The sequence below is a fragment of the Chlorocebus sabaeus genome, chromosome 7 (genome assembly GCF_047675955.1).
Source record: "Chlorocebus sabaeus isolate Y175 chromosome 7, mChlSab1.0.hap1, whole genome shotgun sequence".
In the NCBI taxonomy this organism is placed as follows: Eukaryota; Metazoa; Chordata; class Mammalia; order Primates; family Cercopithecidae; genus Chlorocebus; species Chlorocebus sabaeus.
In genome coordinates, this window is record NC_132910.1 from 1,515,424 (window position 1) to 1,534,164 (window position 18,741).

General features: G+C 36.8%; 1 protein-coding gene across 1 annotated transcript in view; it reads left to right on the forward strand.

The window, feature by feature from the left end:
• TMPRSS11D (transmembrane serine protease 11D) overlaps nucleotides 1-18,741 on the forward strand; it is a 62,918-nt gene that overhangs the window by 24,547 nt on the left and 19,630 nt on the right. Inside the window, exons 2-4 of the mRNA XM_007998573.3 lie at nucleotides 4,350-4,471; nucleotides 9,814-9,932; nucleotides 16,561-16,628. Of these exons, the coding sequence (XP_007996764.1) occupies nucleotides 4,350-4,471; nucleotides 9,814-9,932; nucleotides 16,561-16,628 (309 nt within the window). The remainder of the gene's footprint in view (nucleotides 1-4,349; nucleotides 4,472-9,813; nucleotides 9,933-16,560; nucleotides 16,629-18,741) is intronic.

The window sequence follows — 18,741 nt, forward strand, 5'->3', positions numbered from 1 at the left end:
TATAAATATAGCTACTTCTACTCTCTTTTGGTTTTCATTTGTGTGGAATATATTTTTTCTATACCTTTACCCTTAGTCTATTAGTGCCTTTATCAGTAAAGTAAGTTTTTTGTAAGCAGCATATAGTTGGTGGAGTTCTGTCATGCAGCCATTTTATTTCTTTCTCTGTCATTTCTGTAATTGTTTCATGAGCCCCATGGTTTGGTGGAGTTTTGTCATATTGCCATTTTGTTTCTTTCTCTTTCTCATTTCTTTAATTGTTTTATAAGACAAGTGAGTTTTATGCTTTCATGTATTTTTATGATAGGTGAGTACCGACCTTTCATTCCCATGTTTAGAATTCCTTTGAGCATTTCTTGCACAGCCAGTCTAGAGAGTTAATAAATTAATTACTCCAGAAGAGTAGAAAACTAGTATTGACTCTCCTACTCCAAAAGTACCTAAATGGAGGTAAGTGTTGACATATTCCTCTTCTTTACTATAAAGTTGCCTGTGTAATAAGAATGATATAGAGCAAGATAAAAAGTGCAGAGGAGAAGTGTAGGTAAATCGGTAAACAGGTAATACTGAATATTTTAAATAAATGCGTTTTTTTCTCTTGATAGTATAAGTTAAAATACATAGTAATAAATAAACTAATTAATTAAAAATTTATTTTTCTCAAAAGATTTTTATGGTTATTTAGCCCTTTATAATTTATACAGCATGCATATCATCTGCTCTAATTCTCACAAAATATACTGTACAATAACTGTTATTACCAACATGTGGCAGGGGAACTAAGATTCCGCAATATGAAAAGGGCTCAGCCAAGCTCACACAACAATTACTGGCAGAAAAATCTTCAGTTCTAGGAATCTTGCTGTTATACTTCAGTTGCCTCTATAATAATACCTTAAATTCCCGTTTACAAATCATTGGTATATACAGTGTTTTATTTGATTTTTAAAAAAATCAAATTATGAGGAAGGTATTGTCTTTATCATTTAAATTTTTTTGAAATCTGAAGCTTAAAATAGTTATGATTAACGTGAGATCACATAGCTTATATTTGACAGAAAAAGTACTTGAATCCACATCTCCTACCTCTAGTCTAGTTCCCTTTCCCATCCCCTTAGAAGTGCTTTATGAGTAGGAATTAAACACTGTGCTTAGAAGTTTAAAATCAATTAAATAAATCTTTCATATCTCAGTTCCTTCATTTGAAAGACATGGCTGATATTAGAACAAAGGAAATTTCAAAAAAATAAGAAATGATCATGTTTTAATTGGAAAAAATGTCTTGTAGAAAAATTCTTTAATACAACCCTGGGCATATCCTCAAACACTACAGTCCAATGGGAGAAAAAATACCAAGTTCGGTTTTGAACTTTTCTATTTAAGGTGGTTGTAAAGCACCCATAACACGTTCAATTAGTAATTGGAAATGATGGTGTGCAGCTCAAAGAGAGAGGTCTGGGCTCAAGATCTATCTTGAGAAATATTATTATTAATAGATGGTGATTCCCTTTGCTTCCCCCCAAGTGAGGTCAGGAGAGACATGAAACCTAAAGCTTTTCCATTCTCTGTAGTGTGAAACAATGTACTTAGGGACGAAGTGTATGTGAGCGGAAGTTCATGTCTCTTTATTCAAACTTACCTGGTTTCTGTTTCCAACTCTGTCACTCCTGAATAAGCATAAGTTATTCACTCTCTGAGCCTCACCTTTCCTATGTTTACAATGCAATCATAATACAGAATTTACAAGGCTACAAAAAGATTGTGAAGACTGACAATGTACATGTACAATGCCAGACAGGCTTTCATAATAAAGTATAAAAAGATAAATTTTCCACCCTCATGCAATTTTTTTCAAGTCAACATAAAAGAGAAAGAGTGAGAGGGAAACTGGGTAAATGGGTCACAAATGAATATCTGCTTTGCTGTTTAAATGCAAGCACTAAAAATCTCTGATCGAGACCCTGCTTTAAAAGCAAAATATTTTGTTTCACATATTTCCATTGCATTATGAATTAAAATTCAGTATTTACAAACATACTCAGTATTTACAAACAAATTCAGTATTTACAAACATAGAGTAAACACTGTGCACAATTTAGTTTGTGTTAGCAACGTTCAGAGGTTCAACTATAAGTTGAACATGCTATTGAAAGTTGAAACATGCTATTTCTTCGGTTGTTTCTACAGGGTGGAACAATTCATTCTTATGTAATTAGTTATGGCTTGTGAAAGTAAGGTAATTTCGGCTCCACACCCTTTGTTGAGTCATATGTCTCATAGTGCTTTTCAGTTATTGAGTTCAAGACATTTTTCATGAACTGAAAGCAAAATTGGCTGTAATGCCATTCCTGTGGGAGGCTCATCCAAGTTAAAGTATATATTGACTCTAGTCTTTTGATTTCAAAAGACTTCTTTTTGGAGATTTTAGCCTCCAATTTAATCCTTGTTTACAGTTCTTCTCACTCCAAACTTGCGGATCCTGACATATCAGCTCATCTCTGGAAACATAATCAATCCCTAATTGTTGCAGAAAGGAACAATTTGAGATTTGTTTAGCCTTTGGAGTTATATTTGCCTCCAACTCTGTCTCTTTTTGACTCTTTCACTACTCAGCAGCCACTATTAATTACTGAAATCACAAATACCAAACACTATGCATCTGTGATTGCATGTAACAGGCACAATAACCCCATGAAGTAACAAATGGGTAAACTGAAACTCAAATAGTAAACAAATGCCAAAGGGACAGTTTTCAACTAGAAAATTACTACAGTAGTGGTTGCTGAACACTGGACTCTCAACCCATGGCAGTGAAAGCCAGTTTTCATTAGTGTAGCAAAATGAACAAATAAGACAAATATAGCAAAAAGACATCATAAAGTTATAGCATTTAATAAATTGCTCTGAGGTTATTTTCTTCCTATGTTATATATTTAAATGCTCTTTTTAAAAGTGCTCATGCTTGAGCAGGGTCAATTTTTATAAAGTGTTCTGTGTTTATTCAACAAAATGGAAAACTGGCAAGTCTATGTCTGCTTCCAACAATCTTCTGAAATGTTACTAGTTCCAGTGCCACAGCGTACAATGTGCAAGTGACACAATACAAAATATCAAGAGGTGCCCTTTTATAGGCCTGTGAGTTGGGTAGAGCCCAAACAATACCAGACAACACTGCAGTGAAATGTGTCCCACAGCACTGACCCTCAGAATATACCCTTCTCACTTGTACCAGAATGTTGGCAAAACAAAATAGAAAAATATAAAAATTAGAATATGCCTAAATATAATTTCTTCTCAGCTCTATTGAGATTTTTAAATCTGAAATATGTCAAGAATTAACATAGGCAATAAATATTTATAAAAACCATAAGTATTTACGAAACACCCGTATAACCCAAGCATTCTGCAAAGTGTTAAACTCTTTGCCTATGTTAAGCATAGGCATGAATAGTATCTTTACCTTCAAGGTGTTCACAGCCAAGTTAGATAACCTATTGAACTAGAAATATATACTTTATAACACATAACATGACCCCACTTAATCTTCAAAACAGCCTTTTGAGGTAGGTATTATTATTCCTATTTTTCAGACAAAGAAAATCTCAGATAAATGACCATATGACCTCCAAGCAAACAAAGGATAAAACTGGAATTCACACGCAGCTCCTCTGGTGACTTTCCCAGTGTGAGTGTGTGTGACTATATATTAGTACAAATTCATGGAGAAAATATGATAAATCAAATAAATCATTGGCTGTTGGAGCAGTTTTAATTCATTTCAGGTGCTTGCTATTCTCCCTGATTCTCTATGCCTCTGCCAATTTTTAATAATATGGGGAATCTTGCAATGAGAAATGCTACCGTCCTGACCCCCTTACCACCCCACCCCTGCTTCATCTTCCTCAACACTTCTTCCACTCAAATGATCTCTCTTCAGTACAGCCTTGGGGATGGTGCCCAAGCAAGGATGATTACTACAGTAGTGTCCAGCATTGAAGTTTGGAAGACATTGCAGTAGAACAGAGAATGATTTGTTGTTATTCTTGGAAACTTTATCAATTGACAGAAGGGAAAGTAATTCCAAACCATAAGTCAGACTTCCTTCTTCCGTCAGACTAATTGAACTTCAATCATTTTGTGCTGGGGGAAAGAAAAAAAAAAAGCTTGAAAGAAAAACCATTAAGGACAACCCTGTTAAGTTCAGTTTCATTTCTAGGAATATGTTTCTATGGCTAGAGCTATGTGCCAGATAAGAGATCGTGAAAGACAGAAGACAATCGTGAGCACTAAAATGATGGCTGAAATCAGTGAAATGAATGACTTTCTTTGATCTCTCTCTCTCTCATAAGGCCAGCACGTGTACCATCGACTTCAAGATTTCTGAATCCATATGTCGTATGTTTCATTGTCGTCGCAGGGGTAGTGATCCTGGCAGTGACCATAGCTCTACTTGTTTACTTTTTAGCTTTTGGTAAGTACCAGAGCATTATTACTCTTTAGATTTAATAGTGACCTACGATTTCAGATTTAAAGTTTGGCATTCTTTCTTTTATGGCTTTTATTTCTTAATATAATGTGATTATATATCTTACTTATAGTTCTTCCCCAAATATAGATTCATATCTGTATTTCTCCTCAATCAGTATTTTTTCTCTCTCCTATTTTGGCCATTTCTAGTGCCCCAAACATACCTTTTGAGTATACCAAACATTGTTACTCAAAAAAGAATTATTCTATCCAAAGGAAAAAAAAATCTCAATAATTTTCTGATGCTAAAATTTACTCATTTTGTTTTTCATTAATACTGTGATTTCCTTCATTGATAACCTGATAAAATCACAAAAGTGAAATATTGCAAAGAACCCTAAGCTTCAACACCTAAAATTTGGATGTACCTAAGTATTTGTCCATTCTTATTAACAAATAATGCTCTGTCTTCTGAAAACAGTGTCTTACAGGCCTAACAGTTAGGATGGTCAGGAGACAAATTTTCAGTTGAGAATAAAAAGGGGTAAAGTCAAACTTTTTAAAACATCATGTTCTTTAGTTATTTGTCTCTTTTATTTTGTTTAATTTTTTATTATATCGCTAAAACAATAGACAACATGAACAAGAAAAAAGAATGTAAAGAATACACACACCATGCTCATTCATAAACAACTTTCCGTAAAAATCTCTGTGAAGGCTCTTTCAGATGCTTTAACATAGATATGTAAAATGTGTCAAATTTTACTAAATAATATCATATATTAGAATCTTTTTTTCACTTAAAATACACTTTGAGGTTATTTTTATTTCAAATATAATTCTATTAAATCACTGAAATCATGTGTGTGGGTGTGCAGGTGTGTACATGGGTATTTGTGAGTGTTAAGAGAAAAAGAGAAAGAATATAACTTATAGTATGTCCAATTGTAAACAGGTAAAAATGCTTAACTATGCAAAGGTTGAAATACTTCCAATGGTGTAATACAATTACCAACATTAGAAATACCGATAATGATACTCAATCATTTCAGCCAATCAAACGTAAAGGTTGTGGCTAAATTTTGCTTTTGACTGCATTTTGCTATCAAATCACCTGGAGTCACCTATCCCTAAGGTGAACTACAGAGGTAGAAAAAAGAGACATGGAGTTTCAGATTAAATTAATGAATTTTCTCTCGTAATGACACGGCATTGTCATGCCTAAAGAGTAAGCCCTTTGGTAAGTCATCTGCAAACTGTGTTCCAATGATCACTTATGGCCCCTAAATGACTTGATCTTCCACTACAAACAACCACCATTCCCCCAGTATCTCCAACTCTTGCCCCTTACCAAGGTGTTTGTTTTCATAAGTAATGCATATGAATGATCAAAGGAAAGCAGAGATTTTTGTTCTGAGACAGATTCCATTAGGTTATGTACATCTTCATAATGTTTATGAGTTGTGTACAGGTATGTTTTAGAGACTTTTGTCTCTTTCACACAACTGAAAAGGTCCTCTAGAAGACCCCTGTCATTATTGTTGTTGTTTTTGTTGTTTTAATGATACATAACATCTTACGTATTTATGGGATACAGGTCATATTTTGTTACATACATAGAATGTGTAATGATCAAGCCCGGGTATTTGAGGTATACAGCACTTAGAGTATTTATCATTTCTATGTGTTGGAACAACTCAAGTCCTCTTTTCTAGCTACTTTGAAATACATAATATATTGTTGTTTACTGTTGTCACTCTGCTCTGCTATTAAACTATAAAACTTACACCATTTATCTAACTATATGTTTATACCTGTTAGCCAACCTCTCTTCAATCCCCCTCACAATGCTCCACCCTTTCCAGTCTCTAGTATCTGTCATTCTACTCTCTACATTGATGAGATCAACTTTTTAAGCTCCCACATATGAGTTAGAACATATTTGTCTTTCTTATTCTTTTTTTAGTTGTAGAGATGGGGTCTCACTTTGTTGCCCAGAATGGTCTCAAATTCCTGGCTTCAAGTGATCTTCCCAGCTCTGCCTACCCAAGTACTAGGATTACAGGCATGAGCCACCATGCCTGGCTAATTTTGTCTTTCTGTGCTTGGCTTATTTCACTTAACACAATGACCTCCAATTCCATCCATGTTGCTGCAAATGACAAGATTTCATTCTTTTTATGGCCAAATAGTATTCTATTGTGAGTATATATATATATGTAAATATATATATAAAAAATATTTTCTTTATCCATTCATTTCTTGATGGACACATAGGTTGATTCCACATCTTGGCTGTTGTGAATAGTGCTGAGATAAACACCCAAGTACAAATATTTCTTTGACATGGTGATTTCTTTTCCTTTGGATAAATATCCAGTAGTAGGATTGCTGGATCATATGGTAGTTCTGTTTTAGTTTTATGAGAAATCTCAATACCGTTTTCCACAATAGCTGCACTAATTTACATTTCCACCAACAGTGTGTAAGAATTCTCTTCTCTCTGCATTCTAACCAGTATCTGTTATTTTTGTATTTTGGTAATAGTAATCTTAACTGAGGTGAGATGATATCTCATTGTGGTTTTGATTTGTGTTTCTCTGATGATTAGCAATGTTGAGTATTTTTTCATGTACCTGCTGATGATTTGTATGTCTTATTTTGAGAAATGTTCGCTCATGTTCTTTGCCCACTCCTTAATGAAATTTTTATTTTTATTTTTTTTTAGTGTTGTGTTGTTTGGGTCCTTGTATATTCTGGATATTAGTCTCTTGTCAGATGAACAGTTGGCAAATTTTTTTTTCCCATTCAACAGGTTGTCTTTCCATTCTGTTGGTTGTTTCTTTGCTGTGCAGAAGCTTTTTAGTTTAATTAATTCCCATTTGTCTATTTTTGGTTTTGTTGTCTGTACTTTTCAGGTCATAGTCATAAATTATTTCCCTAGACTAAAGACATGAAATGTTTCCTCTAGGTTTTCTTTTAATAGCTCTCATAGTTGTAGGTCTTACATTTAAGTTTTTGATCCATCTGATGTTGATTTGTGTATATAGTGAGAGATAAGGGTCCAGTTTCATACTTCTGCAAATGGATATCCAGTTTTCCTAGTACTATTCATTGAAAAGAGTCTGCTTTCCCCATTGTTTGTTCTTAACACTTTTGTTGAAATTCAGTTGGCTGTATGTGAATTTCTTTCTGGGCTTTCTATTCTATTTCATTGGTCTATGTGTCTGTTTTTATACCAATACCATGCTGTTTTGGTTACTATAGCCTTGGAGTATAGTTTGATGTCAGGTAGTGTGATGTCTCCAGATTTGTTCTTTCTATTCAGTTTTGATTCGACTATTTGGGCTCTTTTTTGTTTCATACAAATTTTAGGATGGCTTTTTCTATTTCTGTGAAAAGTGATGTTGGTATTTTGATAGGGATTGCATTGAATCTATAGATTGCTTTGAAGAGTATAGTCATTTAAATGGTATCAGTTCTTTCAATCCATGAGCAAGAAATGTCTTTCCATTTGTTTGTGTCCTCTTCCATTTCTTTCATCAGTGTTTTGTAGTTTTCCTTGTAGAAGATGGAATTACCTTCTTGATTTGTTTCTCAGCTATTTCATTGTTGGTGTATAGAAATGCTACAGATTTTTATATATTGAGTTATATCCTGCAACTTTATTGAAATTATATATCAGATCTAAGAGTTTTTGGTGGAGTCTTTAGGTTTTTGGGGTATAAAATTATATAATCTGCAAAAAGAACAATTTGAATGTGTAACTTCTTTTCCAATTTTAATGCCTTTTTATTTCTTTCTCTCACCTGATTGCTCTGGTTAGGACTTCCAGTACTATGTTGAAAGGAGTGATGAAAGTGGACATACTTGTCTTGTTCCAGTTCTTAGAGGAAAGGCTTTCAGCTTTTCCCTATTTGGTAAAATGTTAGCTGTGGGTTGGTCAGCCTTCATGTTGTTGAGGTATTCCTCTTCTAAGCCTAGTTTGTTGAGAGTTTTTGTTATGACGGGATATTGAATCTATTGAACGTCTATTGAGATGATCATATGTTTTTTGTCTTCATTCTGTTTATGTGATGTATTAAGTTTATTGATTTGCATACGTTGAACCATTCTTGCATCTCTGGGATAAATCCTAGTTGATTGTGGTATATTATCATTTTGATATGATGTTGGATTCAGTTTGATAGTATTTTGTTGAGGATTTTTGCCTCTGTGTTTATCAGTAATATTGGCCTGTATTTTTTTTTTTTTTTTTTTTTTTTTTTTGAGACGGAGTCTTGCTCTGTCACCCAGGCTGGAGCAAAGTGGCTTGATCTTGGCTCACTTTAACCTCCACCTCCCGAGTTCAAGCAATTTTCCTGCCTCAGCCTCCCAAGTAGCTGGGATTAGAGATGCCCACCACCACACCTGGTTAATTTTTGTATATTTAGTAGAGACAGGGTTTCACTATGTTGGTCAGGCTGGTCTCCAACTCCTGACCTCGTGATCCACCCACCTTGGCCTTCCAAAGTGCTGGGATTACAGGCATGAGCCACTGCACCCGGCCTGTAGTATTTTTTTTTTTTTTAATTGTGTCCTTGCCTGGTTTTCTATCAGAGTAATACTGGCTTCATAGAATGACTTGGGGAGAACTCCCTCCTGTTTGATGTTTTTGAGTAGTTTGAGGAGAATTGGTGTCAGTTCTTCTTTGAAGGTTTGGTAGAATAGCAATAAAGCCATCAGTCCTGGACATTTATTTATTAGGAGACATTTTATTACTGATTCAATCTTATTACTTGTTATTGGTCTGTCAAGCTTTTTATTTTGCAAGGTGCCTTTTGATGAAAATAATTTACATTGGATTACTAGATTAGATATCTTGTCAGATGACTTATCTTCTAGCTTACTCCAGAAAAACTAATGGAGAATCACTAACTCCTCTATAAAGAACATTATTTGAAAATAATTTTTTAAAATTTCACAATTACTTTGGGTTCTTTCCTAATGATACATGAATAATAGTATATTACAAACACTCATTAATATTTCCTGAATAAATACACCACAAATCTCCCTTAAAATGTAGCAAGAACAAAAATTATAGTATTTCTGACTATTTTTAATTTCTCAAATAATAATTCCACTCTGATTTTAAAACATCTACACCACTCTGGCTTTGCCAATCTTTTTAAAAATGGAAAAGATAATAATTTTATCATAATTACACTCATATTAAGCATAGAACTTTTTCTTTCAAGGAAAGCAAATTTTTGAAATTCTATAATATAACATCCCATAATCCTGAATAAATTAAAAGTTTAACTACCTAGTAAAGACTGACCCTCCCTTTTATTTCTTTTCCAGATCAAAAATCTTACTTTTACAGGAGCAGTTTTCAACTCCTAAACGTTGAATATAATAGTCAGTTAAATTCACCAGCTACACAGGAATACAGGACTTTGAGTGGAAGAATTGAATCTCTGGTAAATTAATGTTTGTCTCTGCTCTTTATTCCATTATAAAATGAATATGGTAATATACCTAATGTTTTGTAATATATTTTCAGTTGCTAGGTGCTCTACATATTTCCCTTCCTTGTATGGCGAAACATGTGTTTCTCTCTGCTTTTATCAAGTTAGTTTACTCATATACTGGTTCTTATTCACATATTTGTCATGAGTAAAAAGTGTTAGAAAGGCCATGATTAAATATGCATTTTATTTGTTTATGAATTCAAATACTGAAAGTTTTTTATTTGTTTAATTAAGCATCGACATTGTCTTTTTAAATTGTTTTCGTTTTGCCCCCTTCCATCTTCCTTATTCAACTAAAGACACAAGGCAGGAGGTGTTAAAAGACAGGTTTACCATATCAGTAATAACATAGTTTGGACAGCATTACACTTTGGTTCAATGATACACATGGAAGTTTGAACAGAAATATGGAAAGCAAACTTGAGCTCTGACTTGAAGAGGGCCTCTGGCTGCCTGCCAGGAAACCTCACCAGTGAACCCTTAACATTCACGTATCACCACAAACCAGGGGCTGCCCTTTAGCTTTGACCAGGCTCAATGTCACTCACTTACCCTTACCTTTTCAAAAATATGTCCTAAGACTATAAAGTAATTCAATAGTTCTACAATTTTAGCATGTAACTGAGTCACCTGGCAGGGTTGCTTTGGTGAGTTCAAGATAAATTTTTATCAGCATTTCTACATTTTCTGAAATATTCCTTAATCCAGGCTTTTAATCCCTTGGTGCTTTTCTGAACCACTGCAATGAGCTTCTAACTGTTCTCACTGTGCACAGGCTCTTTTCCCTCTAATCTAATTTAAATCTAATTTCTGAACACAAATCTCTCACAGCCTGTTTCCTTCATGTTACCTCCAGCTCAAGACTTCTTGCCTACAAAATAAATTCCAAACTCGTTAGCTAAGCAACTTCTCATGTCTATGCTTTGGCTCATATTTCAGTCATCGTGTGCCCTACTTATTCTTAAAGCCAACCTGAAAAGCCATCTTTTATAAGAAATTACCTCTGATCTCCATGGTTGGATATAATTAGTCTTCCTTCCACATCACCTCACCACAAAATATATCTGTGTGGATCTCATGCCATATACCTCTATGTATTTTATGTTAAAAATATGTGTAGACTTGTTTAATCTGCCATGTTAGACTAAGTTCCATGATGACAGCTTCACATCCATTTGATTTTTGTATATCCACAACATTTGGTGGGGTTGATGCTTAATAAATGTTTATTGAAGGAACAGAAGTCTCCCACTTCTGACATAATGAACTTATTTCCCCCAATGTTAACCCTACATCTGGTTCCTGCCCTAGATTATCTTCCCAAATCATTCTGATTCAACTGTTCATTCCAATCTCATTAAACATTTAAATGATGTATCTAACTCCCCATGCTTTATTCTATGCTCACCCTGCAGTCTTCTCATAACTTGGTTTTCAATGATGCTTGCTTCTAGAGAAAAAAAAAATGTGTTAAATAAGCTTATAATTCAGTCCTCCAGCTGTGATGGTTCTCACTGGAGATTAGCTCAGTGGTTTTCGAAATATGGTCTCTCTAGTATCACCTAGAAACTTGTTAGAAATGCAAATTCTTGGGCTCACCAAGACCTACCAAATCAGAAATTCTGACACTGGGGCCTAGAAATCTGTGTTTTAACAAGCCTGCCGGTGCAGCCTGGTCCCTTTGTTCCTCGGAGCTCGGCTCAAAGCTTTCAGCACTCATCTCCCACCAATGACAGGGTCCTCTATGGAAACCGGCAGGAGGGTTTCCAACTCTAACTACGTTTTAGAGTTTGCTTCCTAGGGCTATCCAGGCACCAAATATCACAGCTTAGGTTCCTAGGGAAGCAGACTCTAAGACCTGCATGCAGAGAGTGTCTCTGGAGTGCTCTCAACCAATACCTTCAGGAAGAGAAGGAAGCAGCACTGGGGAGAGGCAGAGTCAAACTACAGGACTGTTGGCACAGAAGACTGAAGGGAGCCAGAGGCAGGGGGTAGAAGTGGGCCCTTAGCAACCATCCTTCACCACTGGGTGTGAGTTGCCCCACCCCCTTTGTGTAACCTCAGTCCCAAGGTGGGTGGTAGTGCAGTAGTGCAGCCCCTACAAGGTCCAAACCAGAGACACACCAGGTGCCAGGAGTGCTGCCAGGGAATAGAGAGGAAAGGATGGGCTTAAGGTAAGATCCACAGAACTTGGCAATGGATTAGAAGACAGGATGAGAAGTGGCAGGTTAGCACTGACACAGAAATGTCTAACTTGGGTAGATAATGGTGCCATTGGCTGGAAGAGAAAACCGAAATGAAAACAGGTTGTTCAGGGAGACAAAAGTTCACTGTGGACATCTTAGCAGAGTGATTCAATGGGGAAAGGAATGGATGCCTAGACTACCTCAGAGGTAGATCTAAGCTGGAGCCAGCAATAAAGATACAAGATGAACAATCCCTAACGAACTGCTCCTCAGCCATGCTCCCCAGCCCCACTGCTTCAGTTTTACCATCCAAGCGAGGCTAGGAGGTGCACCTCCCTCAGTGGAGGACAGCAAAGCACCAGTGGCTCCAGGGAGTTGAGATCTTTTGATACTTTTTGTTCTACCATCTATCTGCAAATCTCTCTCTCAGCCATTGCCTGCCTTTACACACAAGTGCAGTCCGGAATTGGGAGATGGGTGAGATTTATTATGCCTAGAGATCTGGATACCCAGTTGTTTGGGAGTGTATTTTCTGAACCACTTGTTGGTTTAAGTAATGCAGGTTTATTGACGCCACTTCTCTTGAATCCGTGACTCTGGACCCGTCACCTAAGTGAATGTGCAGAGGGAACGGAATGGCTGCAGTAGATCTCCATTAAAACCAGTGCACCCTCCCAGACACATACAGTAGCAAGGAAGTAAGTCAATGACAGGACAGCACCAGCGCCCGCTTCGGTACATTTCCAAAGCTCTCAGTCTGTGTACAAAAGTTTGCTCTGGGGCAGCAGAAATGGCCCTGGGCAGGTAGTCAAAGGCCTGGTTTGATTTCCTCCACTTCCAGGCAAGTCACTAGAAGGCTCACAGACATTTTCCTCCCCTGCCACATGGGTCCAGTGAGATCTACTGAGCTGTAAATAATGAAATGAGTGTGTGTGCAGTCATCTATAAGTTGTAAAGTACTACAAAATGGTGAAACTTTGGGATTTAGGTTATTTAAGGCTGAATGCTAAAAATGTAAGCACTGTGGCGAAAGGAATTGAAAAATAAGATTGATTGACTGGGATTTAAAGACAAATGAAGACAAGATTTAAAGACAAGTGCACATACACACTGACACTGCACAGCCCCCCTTGGAGGCAGATCCTGACCATGCAGACCTGGGGCTCTGCCTCTCCAAGTGCACCCCTTTACTACATAAACCCTCCTTCTCTTCTGGGGCTGTCACCCCACCACGGCTGGTACTGAGCCCCTGCTGCTGCGCTTCCCTGGGGCGTCAGCTTTTGATAGGGGGCTAACTCCCTCTGTAGGAGCCTTAGCATCCCTGGGACTTCCTTCCCCCACCCCCAGCCCCAGCAGTTTGTATCTATTCCTAACTCAGTCACCTGGCATTTTTTAAGTTCTAATGAGTGTCAGTAGTAACATTTTCACCCACTCTGTGAAATATGGAATCTTATTCATAGGCCTCTTCTTTTATATTTGTATTTGCATATCAACCAATTAATCAACTTGCTTTCTTTATGTTGCTTATTATCTTAGTCCTTACTAAATTGGCTCTTAATGTTTTCCACATAACAGAAATGTTAAAATGGATCTTTAACATTTTGGTCCAGTCTAGCCTGTGCCAGTTTAATGCCAAATCATGAATTAAAATATAATTACAAGAACCACTTATCCAAATTTTAACAATTCCTTCAACTTTACGACAGTTTCTTCTACTTCAATTAAAGTCAAGTAAAATTAAAGTTCAATATTTTTATTAAAATAGCTCCTTTAACATTCCATATTAATAAACATATTAAAGCTCATGATTCTAAGTAGATTATTGGAAGTTACTTTATCCAATTACAGCAATGGTTAATTTTAGATTTTAGAATTTAGAATGACTTTTTGGGCCGGGCGCGGTGGCTCAAGCCTGTAATCCCAGCACTTTGGGAGGCTGAGACGGGCGGATCACGAGGTCAGGAGATCGAGACCATCCTGGCTAAACCGGTGAAACCCCGTCTCTACTAAAAAAAATACAAAAAACTAGCCGGGCAAGGTGGCGGGCGCCTGTAGTCCCAGTTACTCGGGAGGCTGAGGCAGGAGAATGGCGTGAACCCAGGAGGCGGAGCTTGCAGTGAGCTGAGATCCTGCTACTGCACTCCAGCCTGGGCGACAGAGCGAGACTCCGTCTCAAAAAAAAAAAAAAAAAAAAAAAAAAAATAGAATGACTTTTTGCCTTCTTTTTTTTCTTGTTTTTAAACAGAATCTTGCTCTGTTGTCCAGGCTGGAGTGTACTGGCACGATCTTGACTCACTGAGACCTCTGCCCTGCAGGTTCAAGTGATTCTCCTGCCTCAGCCTCCTGAGCAGTTGGGATTATAGGTGCCTGCCACCACACCTGGCTAATACTTTTTTTGTATTTTTAGGAGAGACAGGGTTTCACCATGTTGGCCAGGCTGGTCTTGAACTCCTGACCTCAAGTGATCCACTCACCTCAGCCTCCCAAAGTGCTGGGATTACAGATGTGAGCAACCGTGCCTGGCCTGACTTTTTGCTTTCTTCTTAATACTTACTAGTATTTCTTGAATTTTTAAAAAAGAAACATAAAGTACTTTGATAAAACCAACAGTCTCATTGTTCTCAAAATTGTTCAAATGTTCTCTGGAAAAAAAAAAAAACAGAAAGTTATCATTTGGTTAAAAATCATGTTGGTCTGACATCAATCATCCTATAGGAGTGAATATTGAAAAAGTAAGATATATTGTGGTGTAATCGACATTGCATAAATTTTACCATTTTGAGAAGAATCGGCTTCAAATCCTGGCTTAATGTAATACCCACCATGCTAGTTAATTTTCTTATCTTCACCTTTTCATATCCACATCTACCTAGGTGCCACCTCACAGTATAAGCCAGCATAATCCATTCTTCTTAATGAAACCACAATACATCTGACCCTGCATCTCAGGAGAACTGTATCAGGCACAGCACTTCCAGTTGATCGTGAATCTGAGTGTTATGCCTCAGGAGAAACATCCTTGCTGGGACCGAGTAGTGATTCAAAGAGATAGTTATGATTCGGTTAAGAAATTAATTATTATTATTACTATTTTTATTATTGAGACAGAGTCTCTTTCTGTCGCCCAGGCTGGAGTACAGTGGCGTGATCTCGGCTCACTGCAACCTCTGCTTCCTAGGTTCAAGTGATTCTCCTGCCTTGGTCTCCCAAATAGCTGGGACAACAGGTGCCTGCCACTACGCCCAGCTAATTTTTTGTATTTTTAGTAGATAGGGAGTTTCACTGTGTTAGCCAGGATGGTCTCAATCTCCTGACCTCATGGTCCACCCGCCTTGGCCTCCCAAAGTGTTGGGATTACAGGCGTGAGCCACCATGCCTGGCCAATAAATTATTAACTGTGCCAGGCACAGTGGTACACACCTGTAGTCCCAGATATGCAGGAGACTGAGGTTGGAGTACCCTTTTTTATGTTATTTTATTTTTAATTATTATGGGTACATAATAGGTGTACGTACCCATGGAGTACAAGTCATGTTCTGATACAGGCACATAATGTTTAATAATCACATCAGAGTAATTGGGATATCCATCACCTCAAGCATTTATCTTTCTTTGTGTTAGGAACATTCCAACTCCACTCTTGGAATAGGCACCCTGTTGCGCTATTAAATGTGAGATCTTATTCATTTCATCTAACTATATTTTTCTACCCATTAACCATCACCACTTTTCCCCTCTTCCCCACTACCTTTCCTGTGAGGCTGGAGGATTCTTAAACACAACAGTTAAGAGGCCAGCCTGGGTAACATATGAGACTCAATTTCTAAAAAATAAAAAAGATATTACCAACTAATGCTAAAAAAAAATAGTCCCTGATGCTTAGGTATGAATCAGAAACGACAAAAAAAAAAAAAAAAGACTGCCCTTTGCTTCCTTCTCCCTTTCTCTTCAAGTTTTCCATTGCTACTCATTTTAGTCTGGTTTAATCAGGTTTCATCCATTAAAAGCAATTGTTGGGATCACACATTTTGAGTTGTGTCAGTGGACTTCCCTCATGCTGGCATGACTCCTGCCCCAAGCCCTTAGAACAGTCACCAAGTCATATAACATAACCTCTCATTGAGTAAAACACCTGATGTGTTTAGAATGATTTCTAGCAAAACCCCATCCTGTCCAGCATCATCTCTGTGTAACAGATAAAGGAATAGGTACTGCATCAAAAGGTTACAGAACCTGTCCAAATCAATCCCATGTGTTTTGCAATGGAACTGGGTTGAACTAAAGTGAAAATTCAGTTTTCTACTCCTCATTAACATGTCTCATGTTGCAAGGTTGAGAGGAAGGAGAAGAACTGTAATTACAGAGAGTTTCCTCCCTCTTTCTTTCTACAGATTACTAGAACATTCAAAGAATCAAATTTAAGAAATCAGTTCATGAGAGCTCATGTTGTCAAACTGAGGTGAGTGGAACTGTAGAAAAAAATATTTAACTATAGATACAATGTGGCATATTTGACTTTTTGTCACAGAATGAATAGTAAATGACATGTTCAGATAAGTTGTTGCAATATTATGAAAATAGTATTTTAGTCATCTTAAAAAAAATGCCAAAAACGCCAAACATATGATCTATTTAGCTACTAATGTAAGTAACCGTATTACCTCTGTTCTTATTGGGAAGAGGAAGAAGGGGTGGAGAGTGAGTTGGGGTGAAGGTACAGTAACAAAGTCATCCTATTGTAAAACTCCAGTGGATATCACTCACAGTGGAGCCTGTGTCAATAGTCCTTCCTGGAGTTGTACAATGCTGTGGTTTGGGTGTATCCATCCAAGATCAAGACACTATGACCGTCATCAAAAGTGGCTTTTTGGTTTTATCTGCCTGACGTGCTATAATGAAAGGGTATTATGGTCAAATCCAAGGCGTGTTTATCATGAATTAATAATAGGAGGAGTAGCAGCATGCATGCTAGTTATTTGCCATTCCTGCCTTAGTTAAATATGATGTGATAAAACCGGCCTTTCCAACTGAAATAGTCACCTTTGCTGACTCTCCTGTAAATGTCTCAAATGACCACATTGCTCTAGCCTTTAAATAATATGCAATAGTTCTTTGACAGAAGAGGAGTTATATCAATTCTTTCTCAAATACTAGCATCACAAGAAAATTAATTCTTACTCTCTGGAGAGTCACCTAGTAAGTATCTGGAGCACACATATCTGGTCAGGTAAGTTTTGATGAGGAATTAAAGGGGTAAAACGAGTCCATGAGAAGGAAATTTTCCAAAACACCTCTCAGTCAATTCAGTGCACATTCACTTAGTACTTTCTTGTGAGTATCTGTATCAGCCACTAATGCTCAAAAGTAAGTAAGCCCTGAAAACCTGTAGGACTACATGAGCCTTCTGCATTTTCTCTCTTTCCGGTCACTTCCCACTTATCACTCAATCTTCTGCAACATGGCTTCAATACCATCACAAAATATAAACTGCTCTTGCCAATTCAACAATGACATCCAAATAACAAAATCCAAAGAAACCACGTTAGTCCTATTCTTGGACCTCTCAACAGTATTTCGTCCTGTTGGCCTGTCACGCCTTGAAATAGGACTATCCCTTGGTTTGTATGGCCTTGTACACCCTGATTTTCCCCTTATCTCCCTAGCTATTCCTTCTTGGTTTCCTTTTCGAGGTCTTACTTCTTTGTATATTCCTCATATGTTGCTGAACGTCAGGCTGTGCTCTAGGCCTCTCATCTTCTCAGATCACACTCTCTCCTTTCATTGACCTTCACTGCCACCCATATGCTGAGTGCTCTCAAAATTATATCTCTAGGCCAGTCCTCTTTTGTCTCTAGACATGAATATATGCAGCCATCTACTCGGTACCATCACGTGGATAATTCTCATGATCTCTTCCAGTTTGACTGCTTCTTTATTTTTCTCTGGGCTCTTTTTTAGCATTGCTTTACATGGAACTTTATCATGTCTCTCAACCTCTATTTTATCTTTTATCTATGTTAGATTCTGTGTAATTTCTTGACCTCTTTTAGATAACAAATTTCTCTTCAACTTTGACTTGTATTCTGTGTAACCCATTTATTGCATTTTCAATTTCAATGAGTATGATCTCCTATCTGAAAGTTCTATTTGTTTCTTTGGAGAATCTGCCTAGTCTTTTAAAAACATTTCTTATTTTAATTTTTGTGGGTACCTAGTAGTTGTATGTATTTATGTGGTACATGAGATGTTTTGATATAAGCAAACAATGCATAATAATCACATTGTGTAAAATGGGGTATCCATCCCCTCAAGCATTTATTCTTTGTGTTACAAACAATCCAAATATATTCTTTTAGTTATTTTTAAATGTATAATTAAATTATTATTGACCATAGTCACTCTACTGTGTTATCAGATACTAGGTGACTTTTTAAAAATAATGTTTTCTACTTAATCTCATTTTTATGATTCTCTCTTTATGTCATTTGTCACTTCAAATATAATCACTTGTCTGTTGATTCTATTATGTGAAGTTTTTGAGGATAATCTTTTTGTTATTTTGATTCCACCTT